General features: G+C 41.5%; 1 protein-coding gene across 5 annotated transcripts; it reads left to right on the forward strand.

The window, feature by feature from the left end:
* Positions 1–23,747, forward strand: TASOR (transcription activation suppressor). Of its 5 annotated transcripts, XR_009419234.1 has the most exons (24): positions 1–391; positions 6,470–6,615; positions 7,700–7,792; positions 8,622–8,694; positions 9,688–9,779; positions 10,127–10,285; positions 11,257–11,384; positions 12,040–12,071; positions 12,720–12,825; positions 13,249–13,352; positions 13,462–13,565; positions 13,790–13,862; positions 13,996–14,070; positions 14,430–15,071; positions 16,090–16,520; positions 17,389–17,527; positions 18,369–19,243; positions 19,914–20,036; positions 20,595–20,754; positions 21,299–21,407; positions 21,561–21,739; positions 21,826–21,984; positions 22,326–22,528; positions 22,777–22,947. XR_009419234.1 is itself a non-coding variant. In XM_059480192.1 (23 exons), the coding sequence occupies exons 1-23, from the start codon at positions 1–3 to the stop codon at positions 23,163–23,165; spliced, it is 4,956 nt and encodes a 1,651-aa protein (XP_059336175.1). In that variant the 3' UTR covers positions 23,166–23,747. The 5 variants fall into 5 exon arrangements, 4 of the variants coding, with proteins under 4 accessions (XP_059336175.1, XP_059336177.1, XP_059336176.1 ...); XM_059480192.1 differs by lacking the exon at positions 22,326–22,528 and having other exon boundaries at positions 22,603–23,747; XM_059480194.1 differs by lacking the exon at positions 22,326–22,528 and having other exon boundaries at positions 22,777–23,747.
* The last annotated feature ends 476 nt before the right edge of the window (positions 23,748–24,223 follow it).

Raw genomic sequence — 24,223 nt, forward strand, 5'->3', positions numbered from 1 at the left:
ATGGCGGATGCCGTGATCCGCAGTGGCGGCGAGATGGAGCCGGAGCAGCATCAGCGGATGGAGAAGACCAGCGCGGGCGTCCTCGGAGCGGAGAGTAACAGAGCGGGAGCCGCTGAGGACACCGCACAAAATGGCGGACGCTCTGAGAGCGGTAGCGCTGGGGAGGCGCTGCTGGTGACTGCTGTTGCTGCAGAGGACAAGGTCCCCACAAACCTCAGCATCAATAGCAGCAGCCAGCGCAGGAGCAGCATCTCGACGGCAAATGAACAGCAGCAGCAGCAGCCGCCCAGCGGTGTGCTCGGGGGGCCGCCCCCTCTCCCTAAGCCCTCAGAAGACCAGCAGCCTGTTAGGAAGAACTTTCAGATCCCCAGGAAGAGCAGAGAAAAGAAAGGTTGTTCCTTCCCTTCCCCTCCTTTAATACCTCGCTCCCCTCTCCATCCGATTCATCAGGCAGCTCTCGGACACCTCACACGGCTGCGTGCGAGCCCTGCTGTGGAGGAGGCTCTGCTGGCTCGCACCCGCGAGGCTGCTGAGGAGCCGATTTTAGTGTCAGGATGTTACGTTCTTTTCCTACCCTTCCTCTTTTCTTTCTCACTTATTTTGTCACGAGGATGAACCGAAACCAAGGCTCGGCTTGAATTTCAGATCTCTGCTTTAGAAGGAGGAGAAGCTGGATGTGATCAGAGTGGGCTTGAGTTGATCTCTGCTCTGCTTCTGGAGGTGCATTGGCATGTGGAGAAGATGTTTCTTTGGGACGCCGACATCAGCAAAGATGGTTCGCTTTTCTCTTCCCTGACCTCTTCCCTGAAGGAGAGGGGTGTAATCCTGGTTAGGATAGACGAAACAAACCCAGCAGAGTTGTCCTTCATTGACGAATCGCAGAAGACTCTTCTTATCTGGTGAAAGTTCTTTGCAGGGAGAAAGGGAGCATCCCACGTTCTCGTGCCTCGCTTTGGAAGCATTCTGCTTCCAAGTGTCCAGGGTTTGAGTTTTTTTGTTTCTGAGTAACTCTTCTTCTAAAAGCCTGTGGTATTTCTTGCTTTTCACAAGACTCCACTGGTTTCTTCTTAACTTTGTTATTGTTAAGTGGAGTTGAAGACATGTCTGATTTCCTCCCTGAAATCTTAGTTCTTGCCCTTTTGCAATATGGAGTCAGTAACCTAGTCCATATCACAAAAGTGCTTGTTTGAATAGGCTTCTTGTTCTTCAGAGAAGAGGGTAACATCTTAACTTCTTGAAATGCTTTCTTCTGTAAAGAAGAGATGAAGGTAGGTTTATTTCATTATCCAGTCTTTTGTCTCCAGTAATAGACTAATTCCTTTTGGCAGTAATGACCCCTTTTTCTTCCTGGTCATTCCCATTGCCACCCCGCTCTGGGGTGATACAAGTCTGGCAGAGATTCATTGTAAAAAGAACTGGGTTGATCTGGAGAAAAAAAGTCTTTTATAATTCATCTGGCAGAAAAATACCTGGATGTAACTTGGTGCCTCATGAACAATCGAAGTGTCTTGTGTGCCACACCCAAGTGTGGTTTAAATGTGTTTCAGAAATGTTTGTACTTAACCAGCTCTATCTAGAGTTTCACTTTAGCATTTGGTTCCAATGTGAATGAAAACCTGCAAAATACCTTCTTAGATCATCTAATTCATCATTTGCCTATGCTGAGCCATCTGCAGTGTGCAAAAGCTTTGGATTGTGTAGTTCAAACAGGCTTCTGTGGCCTCTAAGGTAGAAGAGGGAGCCATTCTTACCTTACTTCAAAAACTGACTTGCTGATGTCAAGGTCGTTTGAGCCATTCTCGCCTTTTTTCCTTTCAGCCTGCAGAAAGGCTCTCAGGTATTTTGATCATTCTGACGGCTTGGGAGCTTCCCAAGGTCTCAGAGCAGACCCTGCTCCATTCAGCCCACGGTGCTGGTGGGTTTACAGCTGTGAGTGTTGTTCTCACAGCACGGACTGCCAAACTGCAGTTTGAGCACAGCTAAATTGCCATTGGGATTTGCATTGTCATTTGGAAAATGATGCAATTCAGTCGGTTCTGGAACTGCACTGGAAGATCAGCACTGAATCATCTGATGCCATAGGTAGTGGCTCTTGCAGCATCCTTATTGTTAGTGCTTAAATACATCTTGTTAAATTGCAAAATAATCTGAATGACACCAGTTCCTCTCAAGAGAGCTGTCTTGGCTTGGTTCTAAAGCCCAGCATGAAGCAGTACATATGGAAGCTTCCTCCATCATTCTTTGCCTTGCCGTTGTCCTTGTTCTGATTTTTAAACCACCATGTTTTTTGTGGATGTACCATCCTGAGACACAGCTGCTGCCTTGATTGTGAGGGCTTAGCTGCTATGGACAGGATCACCTTGTCCAAGGTGTTTGAGTTTGTTTGGAGGTGGGGTTTTTGGTGGATTTTAAAGTATTTTTAAACACTAAAATGTGTTTTAGCAACAGTTTTTGGTAGTCAAGAAATTAAAAACTGAATCTGAAAAGCCCAAATGTAAGAGAAAAATTTATCTTCCCTCTTGGAGACTTAAGTAGAGACTGAAAGTCAACAAATTCTTTGCAATCTGAAGAAAAGATACCTCCTAACAACTGTGATCAGTTTGCACAGAGAATTCTTCTGATTTTCTCATTCTTTTTGCTGGCATAGGAATTCAGGAAACAAATGAAAGAGAAGTTGGCTGCAACATTATTTTTTTTAAGGCGTGCCTGCATTTGTTTTGCTCCTTAGAAGTTCCTTGGAGGTTTGTTTTCTTGGTACATGGAGTTTAGCAATGGTGTTATGCTCCATTGAGCAGCTTATCTGTCATTTGTCTTCAGGCCTTTCCTGGCCTCTTCTAATTCAGTTGTCTGATCTTCACAGGTTTCCAAGTTTGCTTGAAACTTGAGAGGTCCTTGATAGGATTAGGAAAGCAAATTTTAAGGATAAATCTGTGTAGGAGCACTTTTAACTTGCTGAGCGATCTGAGTGATCCCCTTAGCAAAGGATAATTCCACCAGTGATGCTGACATTGCAGCCGGTGCCTTTAAGGGGTTGCTTGTTGATTAAAGCCGGAGTTTCTTTCTGGAGGCTGTCAAAGTAGCAACTGCCTGCTGTTTCTCAGGCTGAGGCAGGGGGAAAAGGTCTTGCTTTTGCCCATGAAACTCTGCAATACCTGCATGAAGGTCTAGGTTCTCCCATTTCTAATTCATCGTTTTGCCTTTTCTTTTGTCTTCTGATTTTCCCTTTCTTTGGTAGAGATGTGCATCTGCTGTTTGCTCCACAATATTTCTAGGTGGAGAACTCTCTCAGTCCCTGATCTTGGTAACTGTTTAGGCCTATTGACAGCACAAGACATTTTGGGCTGAAAAAGTCCTGAAGGTAAAAATGTCCCAGTTATTAACACCACAGATTTTTTGTTTTAGTCTTAAAAAATGAAGACTGAAAGAAATTGAGACTTAAAAAGAGTGGAGCTCAGTGGAGCTTTTGTAGCAGGAGCACTTGTGTGTGAGGAATGCTAGCATTCTGCCAGCTTAGCTGATAGGAAAAGCATTAATTTACTTATCTTCCCTTCAAACTTTGTTCAGCATTGCTCAGGGAGGATGACTCTGTCTTCACATTCTGACTTAAAGCAATTAAACCCAGGGACTCCAATCTCAGCTTTCTGAAGTTGAAGTATCAGACAGCTGTGAAAGAAAAGTAGAGCCTCTCAGGCATGACATACATCCAGACATCCAGTCCAGTCCCTGTCCTTTGACTAATCCTTATTAGCTAAACTCAATTTCCACCTAAAAATAATTACATAAATTCCCATGCCCTGGGTAGAAGCTGAACAAACCCAGTATTTATTTACTTATTTTTACCTGTGCTGAGCAAGCCAGCAAACCCCCAAACAATTGACTTGTATTATAAGGATGCTGCATGTTAATCCCTACTTTAATTAGAGTTTAATTAAGCCAGGGCTGTAAAGGTGCAGTGCAGCCCCATCAGCTGTGTCCAGCAAGCCTGGAAGATGTGTGTGTGCTCATGGCTGCTCTCTGAGCTGATGGAGGACTGGGATGAGCTCAGCAATTTCATGGTTTGCCTGGGGGCACAGCCCTTGGTGGCTGCTGTACAAGGTCTAGTTTAGTACTTCTCAGTTTTATTTTAGCTTTTTCTTATTTATGCACTCCTTGCTTGTAGTAAGGTCCAGGCCCTGCTGTGGTGACATTGACATTTCAGACCATCACTGTCCCTGAACACCTCAGCTCAAATGGGGAACTGAAAAGTATTGCCTGGCTACTCACCTCCCTGGGGTGATGTTTCATGTTCTGATTGAGAACATGAAATCTGCAGTGCCTCGAGGTCTGGAAGAAAAAACTGCAACCATCTTCATAAAATTTTTTATTTTCTGTTTTCCATAATTGAATGATTAGGTAGGGCTTTTCCATAAATGTGTTGAGCACTAAGTGTGTACTAGTTTATGCAGATTATCCCTACCAGGAGAATAGAGTGACTTGCTGGTTTAGGGCAAGTCTGTCTCATCTTGCTCCCCAGGGCTTTCCACAGAGCAGATGTTTAAACACAAAGAGGAGCATGGTTGATAATATTTGTGTGTATGACAGGATCTTAATTAATGTAATCATGTCCCTCTTCCTAGATTTGCCTCTGGGAAAGTAGGTGAGACTTTATGCCTGCCTTGTGGTGGCTCTTTCTAGCTCACCCTGCAGTGCTTTCCACTTGTTTGGGCTCCAGATGGAAGCAAGAGGCTCATTTTTACAGAGCTTGTGTCCTGGGGGAAGGAGAGAGGAGGGATAAGGTGCAGTAAACACTGGTAAGAAAACAGGAAATTCAGTCAGGCAGCTGGCCCAGATAACCTTCTGCCTTAGCTGGTGGTTTTGAGGAGCTGGCAGTGTGTGAACCCCAGATCTGTGTGACAGGGGGTTGGTGCTGTAGTGTCCAAGGGATGTTTGGGGCTGGGGTGGAACAGGGGGTGCTTTCCCAGGCCGTGTGTACCTGCAGCAGGCTTCTGTTTTCTATTCTGTTTTCTATCAGTTTTCTGTTCTATTCATAAGCATTTATCTCTTCAGTACAAGAGCATTCAGTCCCAGTAATACCAAGTTGAGAATTCCATTCACTCTCAGTTCTGTCTCCTCCCATGCTGCTGTCAGCTTTTGAAGAATGAAGGTGTGGTTACTGAAAAGGATGTTACATAAGGATGGTTTCTAAATCACTTTCATAATTTCCGCTCTCTTACAAAAATCACTTTCTCATTGGTGGTGGTGTTGGAATCATTGCTTGATTTCAGTTTGTAGATGAGGTGTTGCCTTCTAAAGTGTGCAGCTTTTACTAAATAACACAGAACAGTTTGGTTTTCATTAGGAACATTTGTTTTATTTTGAGGCTTATGCTGCAATTTTTTTCTGCAAATGAGGGAAAGATTGCTGCCTAAATCTACTGCCATATTACGTAATGAAATTGGAGGATATATTCTGAAGATAGAATTAAATTTAATTTCTTGTTAGAGTAATGGTAGGTTGCTTTTTTGTTGGTTTTGTCTTGTTGGGTTTTTTTTTTTTTTTTTTTTTTTTGGTGAGGTTAGTACTATTGTTCTTAAGTGTTGTAACCACAGTAAAAGTTGTGCGCTTTCGGTGGGGGTTTTGGAAGTTACTCTGAGGATAAAAACCACTTGTTGTGTTGTGCTAGTTCAGTTCCCCCAGAGATGTTATTTTTCCTGGCCACTACTCTCAAGGTCTGCACTGCCATCCTCTGCTGGCTCCCCCAGGGTTGCTCCTCTGATCCCTTTGTCACCTTGGCACCAAACACAGATAAGGAGCTCGGGGACGTGGCTGCTTCCCTGTGGGAACTCAGGTAAAGGTTCTCCCAGGAGGGAATTTGTACAGCAGCACATGAAGGGCTTTCCTTTTAAAGCAGGTATGGTAAGGGATAACATCAACCATGAGCACAGGCAGTGGGGTCCTGATATTTTTAGCAATAGGAGCTTATTTGTCTTCTTTAAATAGGATTGGATTTCTTCATATTTAGCTTAATTGCCATAAGCAAACGAACACAAAACCGCATAATAGTTCTGAAGTGGGGCCAAGCTATGAAACTCCTGTTGAGGTTTTTATTAGGACAATTTGTTCCTGTTTTTTAATTAAAGGAGTTAATTAGTAAATTGCAGTTTAATTTCAGTGTTTTGCAGTACATATTAGATGTTTTTCAAGGGGTAAATTCAGACTTGAAGTGCTTCCCTTACAAACTTCTGAGAACCAGTAGCTGTGCAAGAGCAATATTAAAAAAACACAATTGTGATTTTTAAAAGATGCTGTCATTCTAGGAAATTTTAAGATAAACTTTAAGTTTATATTTGCCAAGTATTCTAGGTGTTTTGTGTTTGAAATTGAATCACAAACCTTTTATTTTCATGCATAAACTGTCAGTGAACTGGAAACCTTTGGATGTTTTCACATCTATATTGATGCTCATTATTTTATTTCTTCTCTTTTATAGCACTCTTTCAACCAGTACTTCCAGAGTCTCGAGAATTTGAGGAGATTATAAACATTCTGCATTCTTCCTACTTGGATCCCAGTTCAGTGTCCAGTTTTAAATACAAGAGAGCCAGCTTAGTTCAGAGTGAGCTGTTGGAAAAGGAAGTGAGTATATTTGTGGCTTCTGCTTCTCAGTAAGGTACCAGTCAAATGCCAGTGCTTCTCAGTCTAGACCAGAGACCTGGGCATTATTCTCAGTTATGCAGTTGGTCTTTAATTGCAAACTCACATCCCCAGAAATGAAAGCAGATATTTTTCAGGCAAGTTTATTACTACATAGTTTTTGACTTTTGCCTGCCAGGTACACCAAGAAGACTAAAGGAAAAACTGTATTTGGCACCACTTGTCTGTGTGTTTTTCGCTGTCAAAAATGTTCTTAATTTTTATTAATGTATTTTAATAAGCCAGAAGTTTGTTTCAATGTTTGCTTGACGGGGCTGATGTTTCCTGTGAAAATTAAGATTAAAATATGTGTCTGATAGAAGTTTCCATAATTTCTGTAGTTTTGTTGTTTTCCAAGAAGTACTTTAGTTAAAGTTGATCCAGTAATTGGAGCACCTTGGTTGAAGCCCCTCTGTTGTGCCTTGGCTTGTTCTCATCACTCTCAAATGAAGTTTTCATTCCCAGTGCCAAAAGTTCACATAGGAAGTAATTGAAGAATATATAATTTGTTTGCTGTGATTATCATCTTGAAGTTATGAAGTAAACTGAAGCATTTTCTGCTATTACATTAATTATTCATGGCTACAGCTGAGAAATGTTGGTAAAAACCACCTCAGCAGCAGTGAGGTGCATCTGCAAAAATGTTTGTACAGTGTAAGAGATCTGTCTCCTAAAAAGAGAAAAAGTCTTGTTTCTGGAGTTTCAAAGATGATGTGGGAGGCATTGGGCTGGATGGTTCTAGCCAGTTCTGCTACAAAGAGCAAACTAAACTGTTACTGCACAGGTTTGTTTGAGGAGTGTCTCTTAAAAAAAAACAAATACTTGGGCAGATTAGGCCAGTTGGATTTCCCACAGGTATAATGTTCTCGAAATCTAATTACAGCATCCAGTGATTTCATTTGGATTATCTTTTGATTATTTTTGTACACTTGGATGTGCTAACATAGCTGGGGCATTAAAACCCTGGCACTTTGGTGTGGCAGCAGCAGCAGTGTGTGCCTGTGCTGAGAGCTCTGTGTGTGATCAGTTCACAGAGAAGCGGCGGGAGCTGAAGCGGGACGGGCGCCCCGAGAAGGAGCTGTCGGACAGTTACGCCTTCCTCATGGTGGATCGCTGCCAGGTGAGCCCTGGGCCCTGCAGGGGAGATGCTTTCCTCAGCACTTACAGCTTTTGGGCCTTTGGGGTTTTTCAGAATGGTTTTATTGACACAATCTTAAAGTTACTTTTGCAAAATTCAGCGCTGGAAGGTGTAGAAGGATGGGAAAGGGATCTGTCACCCTGTAAATCCTCTATTCCCTGCTACTTAAGGTACTCCATTTACATGACTCTGTATCTTCTCTGGTTTAGGCTCTGTTTTATAAATAGGATAGATTTTCTGGATGGCATGTGAGTTTTTATTTGGTTTGTGTTTTTTTTTTTTTTTCAATTGAGGAATATTTTATGCCTTAATTGCATTTTGTTTTGGTATTTTTTTCTTCTTTTTTTGCATCAATAAGGTGACCTGTAATATTAGAAAATGGTCATTGTCTTCTCTGTCTCTTCTTTGATCATATACTTTTAATCAAAGTGATGGAAAAAGTGATTTCTGTGCTTTGTTTGCTATTATAGAGTTGAGATTTCTTAAGCATGCAATCATTTGACAGGTATACTTCTGTTTCAAATATTAAAATTTTCTGTATTAAAGGCAAGTAATATTCATAAAGAGTGTTTGAGGTATAGGGAGGGTGTGGTTTTTTAAGATCCAGGTGAGTTTATGTAGCTGTTCCATATCAGAGTTTAACTTACACAGTTGAATAGTTTTATAGAGAATTCAGACTAGTCTTGCCTCTGTTTGTAAGGATTGGGGTTTTGTTTAAATCTCAATTTATATTCTGTAATTGTAATTTCTTGTTGTTTGTTCTCTTTATATCCTGCCTTTCCTTGCTTAAAAACCTGTCTGTTCTCTTTAGATCCAGAGCATATGTGAAAAGGGGCTGCAGGTTGGCCACTCCAAACTCTCAGTTCTCGGCAGCCCTTCCATGGGTAATTATCTTTTCATTAGAACTGCTGCTTATTCAGTAGCAGTTGGCAGATATAATGTGATGCAGTTGTGTCAACTTTCAGTCTCTTTTATATCACTAACTGCAGCAATGTCACAGCAAGATGTTTTTAGCAAAGGAAATGGACATCAGAACATTATTTCATAGCTCTGTTTTTGAGTAGTTCAGTTAAATTCCCTTTCCAAAGGGAACACCTAATTCTCAAACCAGTGTCCCATGTGTTTCCAGTAACCCTGGGGGGGCAAAGAGCTGATGCAGTGTGTGGCTGGCTGCCTCTGTGTTTGTTTGTAGGTGTGTGCGTTCAGAGATACACATGGACACAGTAGCTCAGTTTTGATGTAGATAGAACTAAAATTCTTGAATCCACAGATCCAAGAAGAGCATAGATAAATTGGAGACTTAGAAGAGTCAGAAGGTGTTAAAGAGTTTTGAGAGTGCAAGACAGTAAGTTTCTTTTGCAAAGCTTTTCAAATAGAAAATTAGGAACTGATTTTGTCATCCTGTTGAGAGGAATATGGTACAGAGGTATCATGAATATTGAAAGCAGCCAATATGAATGAATATAGAAGTGAATACTGAAAGCAGAAATAGGTGAGAGGTGGAGAATAAGGCTTTATGAGCACGTGAGTTTTTACTGTTTAGCTGGTAAAGGGTCTGGAGCAATTTGCTCAAGCAGTTAGATACAGACTTGGAATGAGAGGAACCTAAGCCAAATGGATGCTTTTTAGAGCATCTGAATTCAGTTACAGCTCTTTGATCTGAGGTAGTCAGCCAGACCAACAGATGACAGTGTGTGTTTGAGGCTGTAAAATCTATGAAATAACTGGCACAAAATTATTTTACCTTTGCACTTGAGTGTCAGTTGTATCTTTATTCTTTTGTGTGCATTGAGCTTTAATCGCATGTAAGGCTTTTGAAATCTCTAATAATGTTTTAACATTCACCATAATGTATTTTGGTTTCTTTTTATACTCAGGTGTATATATCTCCAAGTATGCTGATTTATTGCAGCCTAATCCTCTAGAATCTGGAGCAAGTGGAGATGTGATTGTTTTTAAAATAATAAAGGTAATTTTATTTTGCTATTCTTGAAGGATTACATTGCTTACTGGTAACACACAGGGGGTTTTAACCTAACTTACTTGTAATTTGTGCAGTCATCTGTGTATAGAGAAACTAGACATCTACTAGATTTAAAATCCAGTAGTGATATTAAGCTTAAATAAATCATAATAAATTGTTATAGAAGGCAAAAATATGTTGGTTTTTTTTTGAAAGTATGAAAATAATGTACTTCCAGAAGTAGCTTTCTTAATTGCTTGTTTTATTTTCACTGCTCTTACTTTGTTTGGTACTTGAAGCAATTTGTCAGTTTCCAGGACAAAGCTGCTGACAATTCTTCTGCTTTCTCACAGGGAAGAATGAAAAGCATATATGACTACACTGGTATGAAAGCAATGGAATCAGCTGCCAAGAGCATGCTGGATCCCACCCCGAACCACGAGTGTCACATTTCAAAGAATGCAGGCAAAGTCACCTCCCTGCTGGCTTACCGAGCCTACGAGCTCACTCAGGTACAGCTGAGCCTGTGTCACCTTCTTCCAGAAAACCTCACAAACACAACTTGTGAATGATGAGAGAAAATCCCTGGGGATGGAACAGCCCCTGAGCTTCCCTGTGCAGCTGCAGCTGGGTGTGTGCAGCAGTCCAGAGGTGCTGCATTGGAAGTCCCAGATCAGCATGGCAGCCTCTGCTGTTCCCATGGTGTCATCCTGAGCCTCGGGAGATCTCCTGAACATTAGGGGGAGAGGGAATGGGAGAAAACTGGGGAATGCACATGGGGCTGGAAGGGAGGACTTGGGGAGTTTGAGGTGTAAAAGTACAACTGGTTTGTGGTCATTAAGTGGGACTCCTAAAAAGGAAAATGTTGGCTAGGAAAGAATAGCATTTTTCTTTTTTTTTTTTTTTCAATGAAATCAGTTCCAAGCATTTATGTTCCTCCAGGTGTTCTGTCTCTTACTGCAACAATCTGTTGCAGTGAGATTATTCCACCAAGTATGCAGATTTCAGGATCCTTGCTTGAAAGCATTCTCTTCAGTATTAACTTCTTTTATCTTCTGTAAATCAGTGAAATAGATGGCTAAAAAATGAATGTATTTTTTTCATTTCTCATTGCAAATTTGCCTAAATTAACATTTTATATTGGTGATTGAGCTAAGGATAGATGCCAAAACTCATTGCAATATTTACTTTGCTCTGAATTTTTTTGTTTTTTATTAGTTAATCCCTTCTCTCACCAAAAATACTTTCAAGTAAATTTTGCATTTCAATAATGATTTATTCTTGATTCACTCCTGAAGGTACTGTCCATATCTAAGTGGTTAATAAAGGAAGGAGAAGATTAAAAAAACTATCTTAATTTATTGTATTTGCTAATACTTATGAGAGGAGCATTTAAAAACTTCTTTATTTTAAATCCCATCATTTAAAGAAATTAATGATTGCTCCAGGCTTCTGATTTAACACTGTCCCTTCTTTTTCCCAGTACTACTTTTATGAATACGGCTTTGATGAGATCAGGCAAAGACCAAGACATGTTTGTCCTTTTGCTGTTGTTTCATTTGCTTACAAAGATGACATGGTGCAAGGACCAAAGTTTGTGCCCCCATCGAGGTAAGCTAGGAAATGAGTTGTGGAAGATCTGCATGTAGCAGGAAGAATTCATAGCTGTTGGCAGTAGCTTAGCATTGATTTAAATGGACAGTGCTGAAGTGAATGAATGTGTCACAGGGACTTAGTATAACAATTGCACTTTCTGATGCAAAGCAAGAGGTGCCAGAATTGGTTTTATGCAGCAGGGTGGCCCCTGTGGGAAGCAGTTTTGCTGCTCTTCCCACCTGCTTGCCTTTGGCCTGGGTGGAATCCACAAATACTGAAGGGTTTTACCTAACTGAGGAAATTTGTGGACATAGAAACATTCACAGCATTATCTTGCTTGATACTCTAAAATAATATTCTGTGTATTTTGTCTCTGAACCTTTCACTGGTGTTCTGCTGGTGGAGAGAATATGTAGATGGCCAGTTGATCACAGATCCATTGTGATACCTGTGCTGATGTCCAGGTGTGGGGACTGTACTATGAAATGCTAAAAGCAGTTACCAAGGTATCTAAAATAGTACAAGATGCTGCAGCAGCGGTAGATGGAGGTTAGAGAGGGAATTACCAGTCTTCTATTGCATTAGACTGATAAACTATTCTTAATGTGAAATTCAGTGGTCAGAATTCTCTGTTCCAGCCTAGTCATTCTGTCTCTCTTCTTTTGTTTAGAGCAAACACCTTCCATGCAGATAGAAGTACAGGTAAGAATGAATTCTATTTTTTGGTTTTATGATACAGACAGGGAAGGTTCTGATGATTTTCCCCCATAGTTTTGTGTTTGACCAGTTTAGTTATGCTGAGTGTGTACCTGAATTTTATCCTGAACCATGCTGGTTGTGATACTGGATGATCAAACAGACACCTTCATGTGTATCTTCTTTTATCAGAATGAACCAAGAGTGAACAAAATCAACAGTCTTTTTTTCCCTCCTTTCCTACTTAGAGTGTGGTAGGAACTGATCTTCAGTTCCTGAATCTCCTGTTCAATGGCACTTCACATAATATGATTCTGTGTCATGCTTTGTTTTGAACCTCATTCAAGCAAAGTTGATATGTATGAAAGGGGTTAACAGTTAAGGTAAGGAAAAGAGAATATAATTCCTCAGAAATCAGCATCAAGGGTGTGCTTATACTGACAGGTGTAGGTAACAAACCAACCTCCTTTACTCTGCTCAGAGCAGATCAAAACATAACAGGGTCGATAACATCCTTTCTGTTGCCTTTTAACATTATTGTCTGGTATTAGGATGAAATTTTCCCTCTACTGATTCTGGACATTCAGCAGCCTCTTCTTTCAGTCACAGCTGCAAGTGGTTTCACTTAGTCTTCCTTTCTCCATCTTAATTTAGAGAAACCTAATGTTACATTGTGGAGGGGACAGCTTTGGAATAAAGGCAAACTTGTGTGCCACGTTTCCCTAAAATCAGCAGCACGATCTTTCCTTCCATGCAAGCTGTGAGTATTGCCATTTAGACAGTAAATTTAAAATACTGCTCTATTAAAACTCTTTGGAGTAGAAACTGGTGAGTTTTGGATATATTCAGATGAAAATCTGAAATACTGACTAAGTGCCTTAAATGCATCAAACAAGAGTCAAGTCATGTATATCCAGAACTTTCTTGAGCTCAGGCACACAAATGTCAGCATCTCTTTGCTGTTTGCTGTTCTGTTGTTTTGGGTTTGTTGGGTTTTTTTCCATTCAAGTGGCACACACTCCTCTGCAGGAATAAACACCCCTGGCTCATGAGATAGTACAAAGAAGTTCTTCTTAAGGCCATGTATTTACTGGTTCTTATTTTATCAGTGAGCGTAGGAATATAGAAAGTAAAAAAAGAGGTCTTTATTTTTTTTTTATCTCCCCCCACCCTTCTTCTCCAGTTCTGAGAAGCTTGAGGTTGAAAATGTTGTAAGCATTGATGATTTGAAGAAAAAAATTTCACCAGCATTCTTCTTGAAAGAAACTTACCAAGAAAGAAAAGAAGGTAAATTGTTCTCATTTAATTTCTTTAAATTCAGAATTTTCAAGTTTTCTGAATTACAATTTTGTTTCTTTTTTCCTTACATTCTCTTTCTCTCCTTGTGTCCTGTCAGTGTGGAAGAATGGCATGTACTGTAGCCTGTATGAAGTTGTGGAGAAGTCCCGTTCTGGGAGTCACTTAGAGGGTTTGCTTCAAAAACTAGAGAAAGAGAAACTTGTGAGTGCAACAGATTTCACTATTCCTATTTTTAGAAATAGTTGTACTAGTTAGTAGTTTCAGGCATACTACAAGATCCACAGTCTCACTGGAATTCCTTAGCTGGCATACTCTTAAGTATCAGAGCACTTCTCTGCCCAAGACAGAATTATCTTACAGTCAAGAGGAGTATTCATGGTGAGCAAATGTCTTTGAAGCAGTTTGCTCTTTTTCCTTGAAAACAGGTCCTTGTGAAACCACTTGTGGACAGAGGATTTCTTATTCTTCTTTCTCCTTGGCAGATGATGTCCCCTTATGGTAAGCACACTCTGGGTTTGTGTTTGAGTTGGGTTTGTTGTTTTGGCTTTTTTAGAGGGGTGGGTTTTTGAGTACTAGATTGACTTTGGGTGGTCCTCTCCTTTTTAACTGTTTTTATGTTTTTGTGCTCTAGACCACCAGACTGGACGGTCCCGTGTGCTTCATGCGCTCTTTCTGTTCCCAGAGTCCAGAGGTGTCACTGGCTCAGGTAGGTTTGCTCACTGTTGTGTGCAGGTTTATTTAAACAGAGGTGATGTTCTGGTGAAGATTTTGTAGTCAGTCAGTGTGAACTAAGAGTAACAGTTTGCATTGGTTATGGTCATGGTATTAGAAATACTTGTTTCTTCACAAAAGCAAATGTTGGACATTGTAGCTTCATTTGTTCATATTTAAGAAAGCAAAACTTGTTGAAATTTCTTGATATAGCATCCCTGAATTACTTCTTCATGGTCATTCCAAACTGTGTTTCACTCAGCATGTATTAACATAGAGTATTGCTGACTAGTCTTTTCTTTATAGCTTCATGGTTTGATTTTAATTGTGGGTTCCCTTTTCTCCTTTTGGCAGCACCAAAAAATGGTCCATATGGAACACAGAAAAATTCATATACCATGTCTTCGCACAAGAAAAAGGAAATCGTTCCAGAATTCACAAAGTTGGTTCAGTCTCTGCGTTTTGCTTTGTACCAGGCCCGGAAACACAGCGGTGGAGATTACAATGCTGTTGTGGAAAAGTACATCTATGAGTACTTCAGAAAGCTCTACCACGGCCCTGGGAGAGCTAGAGAATTTATATTTCGTGAGTACTCACCAGCGCTGGATGACAAAAGATTTCTGCACCCTGCCCCGAGGTACAAAGGTCACCTCAAGACGTGCTTGCAGAACTATGTGTTCAGCTGTGAGTCCTATCAGCTGCCCGTCTGCAGAGCCAGGGAGCTGCTGGACAGAAACCGGAAACCTCAGCGCTTCAGCCCCAGCTCAGATTATGAGGCCAGGAAAAGAGTGCCTCGTTCTGGAGATGATGATACTGAAAGACTCAAGGATCTTATTAACTTGATCCAGTGTAGAAAGAAAAATGTAGGTGGAGATTCTGATTTTGAAGACCCCAGAATTAGGAGTGGTCTGAAAAGAAAGCTGGAAGAACAATCTGAAAATTTGCAGAAATACCTAAAAATGAGTGACTCTTCAGAGAATATTTGTCACTGTGAAGGTAAGAAAGTCTTTGTTTAGAGTTCTTCTTTAAACATTTTTATTCAGAGCATATATAACACTTAATCATCATAGATTGAGTATCTTTTTGCATGCTGTGGCAATTTAATGCATGATGGTTCATTGGCCTGAGATCTGTCAATAGAGATAAAGTTTATTTTTTGCAGGTTTCCACTTTTTAGGAGGTAAGGGGAATTTTCCTGGAAGTTGCTTATGTTTAGCCTCTTTGGAAAGAAAGCAGACTTTCAAAGAGTTTACTTGCCTGTGGAGCTGTCCAAAGACTTTCTAATACAGAACACTTAGCAGTCTTGTCTTTTGCAGAGTTTGACTTTGCTGTAATTCTTTGTGTCCACTACCCTATTTCATACCTAAGAAGTTTAGATTGAAGGGAAGAAGCATAGTTCAGTTTTGAAATAGCCAGTAATGTGTCTAGTGGGACAAAGGAAACAACCTAATAAGATTAAATAGTGATCTACATCCAACTTCAGAGAAGTATCACAGATACCTTCTGACTTAAGGTCTGCCAGAAAAAACCCTTTGATTTCTGTTTCCCTGACCATTTTCTCAAGGCAATTATAGAAGCCGCCTGCAAAAGGGGGAAATGGGAATGGGGTGACACAAAGAAGAGGGGATTTCCATCAAGCACCAGTCACTCTGGTGTGTGTGAATCACTGGAAGATGAAGTGACTGATCTTAGTTGTCCTTAGATGCCCTCATGAGGGGACAGAAGATACTGACTGCCATGTAGGGATGAAGGAGGCAAAGGGTGGACTTCATGGTTGGGATTCCTGCTTGGTGAATTCTGTGAACCTTCAAAGGTCTTTTGACATTGATTAATGAGGTAGAATATGTGATGAAAGCATGTCTACGTTTTTGTTGAAATAAGCGTGTGTACATACAAACTGACGCTAAAGGTCGAGGCTGCGGCTAGGTGGCAGATGTTTGTGGGGAGATCTGGTTTTGTTTGTATTTTAAGACTGAGCAATGGATTCCTTTTCCCCTCCTCACCCTCTTGTAAGGTGGCAGAAGCTTGGATTCCCCACACTGTGTGTTCTCAATGAACCCTGAGCACGGAGGCCACGAGGGTGACCTCAGGCAGGACGTGCCGGACGCCGCAGCCGACCCCAAGGGGCTGGTGCAGGCGGTGCTGGAGACGCTGGGCCCTCCCAGCCACTGGGGCCCAGCGCTGCTGCAGGCTGTCACCCAGGCCTTGGGCACTGAGGAGATGGAAGAGGATGTGAGACAGAAATATGAGTATGAATCCATTCCAGCTCAGGACAGAGATGGTCATGAGCTTCCTGCCCCTGCTCAGGCTGACAGTGTTCCCTTCAAGGACCCGCAGAGCCCGGCCATGCTGGAGACTGACGTGCCGTGCTTGCCCTACCCCGTGGATGTCAGTCTGCAGCTCCCACCCAATGAAGCACCCCTTGAGCACACACTGCATTTACAAGTAAGTGAAACTCCCAAGATGCTGACAGTGAAAGTATTATTTTCCTACATATGAGACTGAATGAAAAAAACATTGTTTTTCTACAGAGGCAAACGTAGATACGCACTAACTCTTCTGTGAAGCTTTTCTGTTTGGTAGGAACATAGGTAGAAATTTTCTCCACTCTTAAGTGTCTGTTCATGGTTTGTTATTCTTTTTGTGATAGAAAAGGAGCAGAGTTGAAGAATTCTGAGTATTTCACTGCATGCTCAGCTCTCTTCAGGTGCCTTCTTGGTGCAGTGCTGTAGATGAGTTCCCTTGTGCCTAGGGATCACAGTGCCCCAGCTCCTTACTCTACAAGAGTGATTGTTCCATCGTCTCTGTTACTGGTACTTCCACACAAAGTCCAGTTCCTAATTCTTACAGCAGGAATGAGTTTGTCCTACCTGTAATCTCTATCCTGCTTTGCCTCTACCCATCTGGAATGTGAGATGAAATTGGCTTTTTTAAGGGCCCAATACTAGTTGTAGGCAGTGCCTCAGCAAATTTATTATTTAAATTTAAATTATTTCAACTGTATTATTTAAAATGCCTCCTGGCTTTAGTCAGGTATCAACACAACTGCCTGGAAAAGAGTGAGGGAGCAGCCAGTTCTCCCTTCTCCTTTGGCACCCAGAGCTCCCATACTGTAAGAGCAGTGCTCAGGACTGCATTAGTAATGGGAGACCAGAGAAGTACCTTGTGGAAATGTTTCCAGGTTTGAATGGATTACATTGATAGCAGAATTGCCAGTGAACTTCTTTCTGTCAGCTGCTCAGAATGTAAAAACTTAATAGTGAGCAAAACCAAAAGAAACTGTTTTGAGATGAGCATTTTGCTTGGTTTTTAGGACACAGGCACTGGGAGTACCTTTGAAGGCTGCAGTCCCTGTCCCAGTGCACCTATAGAACATGGCTATCTCAGGCAACCTCCCTGCTCAAATAATGTAGGGGAAGTTGGAATACACTGGAAACTTATCCCAATTACAGGTAAGATGGATTTTAACTCCTCTGTTCCTACAAGTAGGGAATGAAAACATATTCTAAAGGTTTGTGCCTGGATTCATACATCCATTCTTGGATCACCTGTTGGTACACAAGCACATCTGTAGCCTGTGCAGTTGTTTCTTGTATTTGATTAATACAGAAATCTGGATGAAAACAGGTACTGGTGGAGAATATTGGTTTGGCCTCATATTAACACAAATTAGAAATGTCAATGCTTTAAAAACAAACAAAACTATAGTTTTGAATATGGATGGTGAAGGAACTGAGCTGGGGTTATGAGGGTCTTTCAGCACTCCTTTCAGCACCACTGAACTGTGTCAGTAATCAATCAGACTGATATCCTCCCCTTTCAAGAAAAAAAAACTTGTTTTCACTATTGCAAGATCAGGTGCAGCTTGCAGTCCAACTCCACGAGGTCATTTGTGTCTAAGCTTTGTAAAAGTGAGCATTTTAACCTAGTAGCAAATGCAAATACTTGAATCATATGTTGCCCTGCTCGATTTGTATTTTAATTTTTAATTTGTAATGAAGGTATGTCCTGTTGTGCTTATTCTACATTATCTCTGGGAAAACTACTTGTATTCTGCTTTTCCAGCAGACTTGGACTGTGCTGTTTGACTGTCTTAGGAGCTGTTAAATGTTCTGTGCTTCTGTACCTCAGCAGACTGTAACACTTGAGTATTGGGGTTGAAGTTGGTTGGTGGGGGAGGCATAACAGTAATGCTGTTTTCAGGCTGGGAGTTGGAGGTTTTGGTCTATCACCTGTGTGTGACTTTGACACATGAGGTGATGGTGATGGTGATGATGAACTCTTCTTCTGTAGGTCTGAAATCACCAGAAGAGCCACCGGAATATTTGCCACCAACGGATGCACTTCCTAATGACCCCCGGGTAGTAAATAGACAGAGAAATTCTGATTATCAATTGCCATGCTCTCCATTTTCAGACACACAGAAGGGGACAGCAGAAGATGGACATTACACAGGACAAGTGGAGAAACTTGAAGATCAGTATGAGCTAACAGATCAACCTTTTACAGCTAAGCATTCCATTAGTGCAGTAATAGAGACAGCACTGTTAGAAGAATATAAGCTCTTTGCAAGAAAGATTAAAGAAATTTTGCAGCAAAAAAACATTCCTTATGTCAGTGACCTGTCCACACCAGTCCTTTCTGCCCAGGAGAGGATGATGAGACTTTCTGAACACATATGTTTGCAGGCATCAGAGATTTCTGTCCAAGAATACGTAGAGAGCCTGATTGAGAAGCTGGACAGTGTCATTTTGGCTTCTTCCTGCGTGAAGCAGCCTCCCGCAGTGTATGGCAGCCCTGAAGCCCTGGAGGCGCTGAGCAGCACTGCCCCCGACGGCGGCACAGCCCTCCCGGAGCCGCTGTGCCATCACCTGGGGGAGGAGCTGCCTCCAGCCAGCCTGCCCCCAGGGAAGGACACAGCGAGCCGTGGGAATGCTCAGCCAGAGGAACAGACTTCTGGTGGGGATCTCAGGGGAACACCAGAAAAGACTCAGAAGTCCCCTAAGAACTTAAACATTTCAACTCAACCAGATTTTTCTGATTTGATAAGCAAGTTAAAGCCTGAATTATTTACTGGTTTTGTCCAAATAATGGAAAATGTACAGAAAAACAGAATCCAGTTTTATATTCATGAAGAGGAAGAAAGTGTTCTCTGCAGAGAAATCAAGGTAAAGCTGTTTCAGTTCAACCTTTCTCTACTGCCAGAACAGAGTGCCTTTGAAATCCACTTGTATGAAACTGGACTCACTTTCACTGTGAAAGTGAGTTGTGAAAATAGGCTGTCCTGTCCCGTTTCCTCACTGAGCTTTTGTGGTAGCCTTGCTTATATTTAGCTTTTACGTAAGTCTTTGAGCTGGAAAACAGAACAGGCTGCAGGTTGGTCCTTTCTGAAGATCCTGCCAGGGGCTTACAAAAAAAGAAGTGATAAGTGAAAAAATGTGATAGCTGCCATTTTAGAAAGAATGTATGAAGAGTCACTCTGTGTGCCTTTGGGGTTTTTTCTCTTCCCCTCTAATTAATAGCAGAACTTTGAGAAATCACTGTGCTTCTGTGACTTAAATGTGTAAGATAAAAGTTGTAAACTTCTAGTCTTCCTTGAAAACTGGGGCAGTTTGATAGTGTCAGTTGGTTGTGTGTGATTTGATAGAATGACTGAGTTGCTGAAACAGCTGCTCTGTGTTGCTGCATCCTTCTGATTAATTTCTGGGAGGGATAAAGCAGCCAGTCCCTCTGGGATTCACTGAATGGAAAACCTCCTTGCTGTGGGTGTCATCTGGGCATTGTTTTTACCAAACTACCTATTGACCTTTTCCTTGCCTCCTCTCTCTGTGGTGGCAGGAGTATCTCAGAAAGTTAGGGAACACAGAGTGCCATCCAGAGGAGTTCCTTAGAAGAGGAGATAATTCAGAGAAACTGTTGATCATTATCCAAAATGAAGACATTGCCAATCTCATCCATAAGGTATGTCCCACGTAAGTAACTGTGCACTGCAGAAACCTGCTGGCAATTGTGAGAGGAGCTCAAGTGGAGCAAGGCTGCTTCCTTCTAACAGCACAGCATTCAGCAGTACCCTGTGTTTAGCTGCTGTTGGAAGAAACAAAATGGTTGTAGTAAAAATGGTCTTGTCCAGCATTTACTCATGACTTCTTCCACCACCATGCACAGGCTAATGGATATTTATTGTTAGTAGTTGCAAAGCTGTGCAGAGGCCTGAGTAGTTCTGGTTCTGTGATGCTCCAACAGGAGGTGAAGGCAGCTTTCAGATGGCCTGAGCTATTCCTGCCAGCTTAAGACCCTGTGCTGGACAGAAAGTAAAATTACTCAAAGTGCTCAGTGTCCATTTACCTTATTCCTGTAAAGCTCCTGAGAGAGCACCTCCCTAGGCAAGAGAAGAAACAGTAATGTTTTGAAAATGTGTTTTGAAGTTTGGTGCCTGGCATTAGTAGATAGGAGAGTTCTGTAATTCCTTTTTCTGTGTGCCCTGTGCTTACACCTCTGATTTCAAATGTTTTTCAACAGATCCCTGGCCTGGTGACTCTGAAGAGGTTCTCCTGTGTCAGCTTTGCAGGGGTTGACAGTTTGAATGATGTGAAAAATCGCACTTACCATGACCTGTTTGTGTCTGGGGGTTTTGTTGTGTCAGATGAATCTGTCCTTAACCCAGACTCCATCACTACAGGTAGGTGTGATCCTTCTGGAGGCTTTAGAACTAAAATCCTGACATGTCAGTATGTGAGAGGTCCTGTACTCACCTCAGTGAAGGATCAGGGTCTCCAGATTTTGTGATATTCTTTAAAAACTTCAGCTAATTCAGTCTCTTTCTCAGCCCAGTGGCATTCTTGAAGAACACATGAACAGGGATATTTTGTTTTCAGTTTGTGTTACATTGTGTAGTTACATCTGTGGAGCCTTTTATTCCTTACTACTCCATCCACAAACATGCTGTATATACTTTTTGTTCATTTGAAATTGAATAGCTAATGAAGTTACAATTTTTTGCAATATTTTAGTAAGGCACAGTGTGTATGCTGAGGTCAGCTCAGTTTTATGATACTGCTGTTGGCCAGCCTGCATGGAATAAAACTTTGAAGTAAGTGGCTGCTGTTTGTAGTTGTGTGACTGTACTGTGGTGAAAACAGGAAACAGCTTTTTGTACACACTGAAGCAGTATTTTCAGTCTACATACCGCAAAATTGAACTTTTATTCAATATCTCTACAACAGATAAACTGAAACAGTTCCTAACATTTCTGGAGGATCTCAATACCCCAGATGGGAAATGGCAATGGAAAGTCCACTGCAAAATACAAAAAAAGCTGAAAGAGCTGGGGAGGTAAGTAAGATTCTATAATAGCAGCTGTTAAAATGCTTAATTTTTCATTATGCCATCAAAAACACTTCAGTAGAACTTACTCTTATGTTTGTCTGTTGCTGTATAGACTGGCCTTAAATTGTTTCTAATAGTGAGCTTTGCCCCCCCCTGCAGGATGAATGCCAATGCCCTGAACCTGCTCACCCTTCTGAACACCTACCAAAAGAAGAACTTGGTTGAGATTCTGTCTTACCATAACTGTGACTCTCAAACTCGAAATGCTCCAGAACTTGAGTGTCTCATCAGGCTTCAAGCTCAAAACATACAGCAGAGACATGTTGTCTTCCTAACAGGTAAACCCCACAGTTGTGAATACCTCGCTCCCTTTTTTGATAACAGGTGCTAAATATTAATACAAACTCCTCTTGTATGTATTTAGAAAAGAATCTCAAGACTCTCTCGAGTTACGTTGATAATGGCATCGTGGTTGCTGCTGTTGATGACTTTATGCATAACTTTAAAAATCTTGTGGGGTTTCACAGCTCTGATACTGAGCAGAACAACCTTGCTGCTGGCAGTGCTGGCCAAAGACAATCAGGTGAGGTCAAACACACTTAAACTTTCCTTTCTAAAGTGCACGTGTGGGGTAGAGGTGCTGGGACAGTGTGCCTTGACTCTGGTCAACAGCCACTGCAGCTGGCAAGGAAAACTCAACTCTCAAGGTGTTTGAAATGGTGGGGGAAAAGCAGTGGGGATGGAGACCTTCAACACAGAAGTACAGACTGATGTGGTATTTGAGGCACTAGACAGGGCATCAGGGAAAGGATAAACTTGTCACTTCCTGCTTTATCTACTTAGAGTAGATAAACTGTACTGAGATGTCAGTAATTGTACTCCTTTAATTGTCTGATCAAATACTCACCTGCTGTGTAACTTTAGATGCTGTTTTGACATTGTCCCCTTTGGAGCTGGGAGTTGGGATTGCCCAGCACTAAATATGAGCACGGTGTGCAGAAGCTTTTAGCACCAATAACTGGACACTCCCACAGAGGGTTGAGTGTGTGTGTTGAGTAAGTGAACTCAAGTGGCAGAAGACCAAGACTTAAAGTGCTGTTGGACTGGCAGACCTGAAGTGTAACACTGTGAGTAGTGTATGGCCTTTTAAACCAAAGTTTATATTTCAATAGAATAGAACTTTCTCTCTCTTTTAATGTAGTTCTTGTAGAAAAGGATGAGAAGGATGAGGAGGACATGTCTCTGGATTCAGGGGATGAATTGGCAGAAATAGAAATCTGCAGTGGTGCCTCTAAGTATGATACTCATGTGGAAGCTTTGCAGCCAGAGGCCAAGGGCCCACATGGAGTAGATGCTAAAGTGAGCTGCTTGTCAGTTACAGAGTTACCTCCTGAAGCACAAACTGGCCTTGGGGAAAAGACTTACAAAACTGACTTGGAAGAGAAGCAGCCAATTACTCCAGTTTCTACAACATGCTCTGCTGAAGGAGAAAAACACAATGCAGCTGAACAAACTCCTTTCAGTAACTTCCAGGTTTATAGCAGACAATTAAACATGTTCCATCAATTCAGCCACTTTAGTGTCCTCACTCATCAGACTTTTCTGGGAACAACATACCCAATTTCTCCTGCAAATCAAAACCAGGAAGGGAGCAATTATTTTCTATCTGCCTACAATCAGAGCATGGATACAGAAAAGTCATTATCACCTGGTGGCTGGGATAGCTGCTGTGATTCTTCCAGGCCATATTCAGAACAGAAATGAACTCTTAAGTCTCTTTTTCTAAGTTGCTGTGGACTTCTCTGTTTCTAAAACGTTGGATTAATGATTTCTATTTTATTCTGGAACAAAATGTTTCTTGTTCTTGTTATCTCAGATGTTTTCATGTTCTATTTAATCCCTGATGGCCCGTCCCTGTTGGAACCATCTGAAAATTTAAATAAATACATATATTTTTTAACATTTACTGTACTTGAATTATCTTGTTTGTTGGCACTTTTAAGTTTCTACATTTGTATTTGACCTGTTACCTAAGCTTCAGTTTGAGGTCTGTTTAATGTAAAGCTGAATGTTTGCCTAAAATATGTGAAAGAGCCAGTTGTCTTTTTTTCTTAACCACAAGAGTATCCAAGTCATGTTTCTTTACATAAATATTAAAATTAATGTATTTATTTGACATGGACACAAATTTTGTACAATGTTTTTACATAGCTCTAAGGCAATGTACTTATTTTCATGACTATATACTGGATTTTGGCTAAATACCTCAATTAGAGTAACCAATGGTGCAGTTCCATTACAAAAAAAACAAATAAACTCTCAATGCACAAGGGACTTGCTAACACATTGCTTTGTCTGTGGTTCTTACATTGTTTGCAAAGTGCTTGAGGAACACCCAGGCTTGGTTTCATGCCCAGCAATGATCTGTGTGTCTCACTTGGTGCTCTGTGCCCTCCCAGCCTTTATCTGGCCACTGTGATTACTGTCATGAGAGAAGGACAGAATTTATTGACTGTGGGAATTCAGTTTGCATCAGAAAATCCTCAGTCCTCTCCCACTTCAGCTGAATGATTCCTGGGGCTTTCAGGCACTTTTTAAAAGTTTGGTTTTGTTTGTTTTGTGAGCTAGCACTGGGGTAAGTACAGTTTTCTCTGTTTCTTACTCCTGTCTTTACATCTCCCATCTGCTCGGTTCGCAGCCTTTCCCCCTCAGCGATTCTCTGCTCCTGTTCTGCCTCAGGCTCGCAGAGGCAGCAGCCCAGGAGCAGCTGTGCAGCTGCTGCTTTGCTCCCCTGCCTGGGACTCCTGGCTCTTAGTGCTCAT

Source organism: Ammospiza nelsoni, chromosome 11, assembly GCF_027579445.1.
Source record: "Ammospiza nelsoni isolate bAmmNel1 chromosome 11, bAmmNel1.pri, whole genome shotgun sequence".
NCBI lineage: Eukaryota > Metazoa > Chordata > Aves > Passeriformes > Passerellidae > Ammospiza > Ammospiza nelsoni.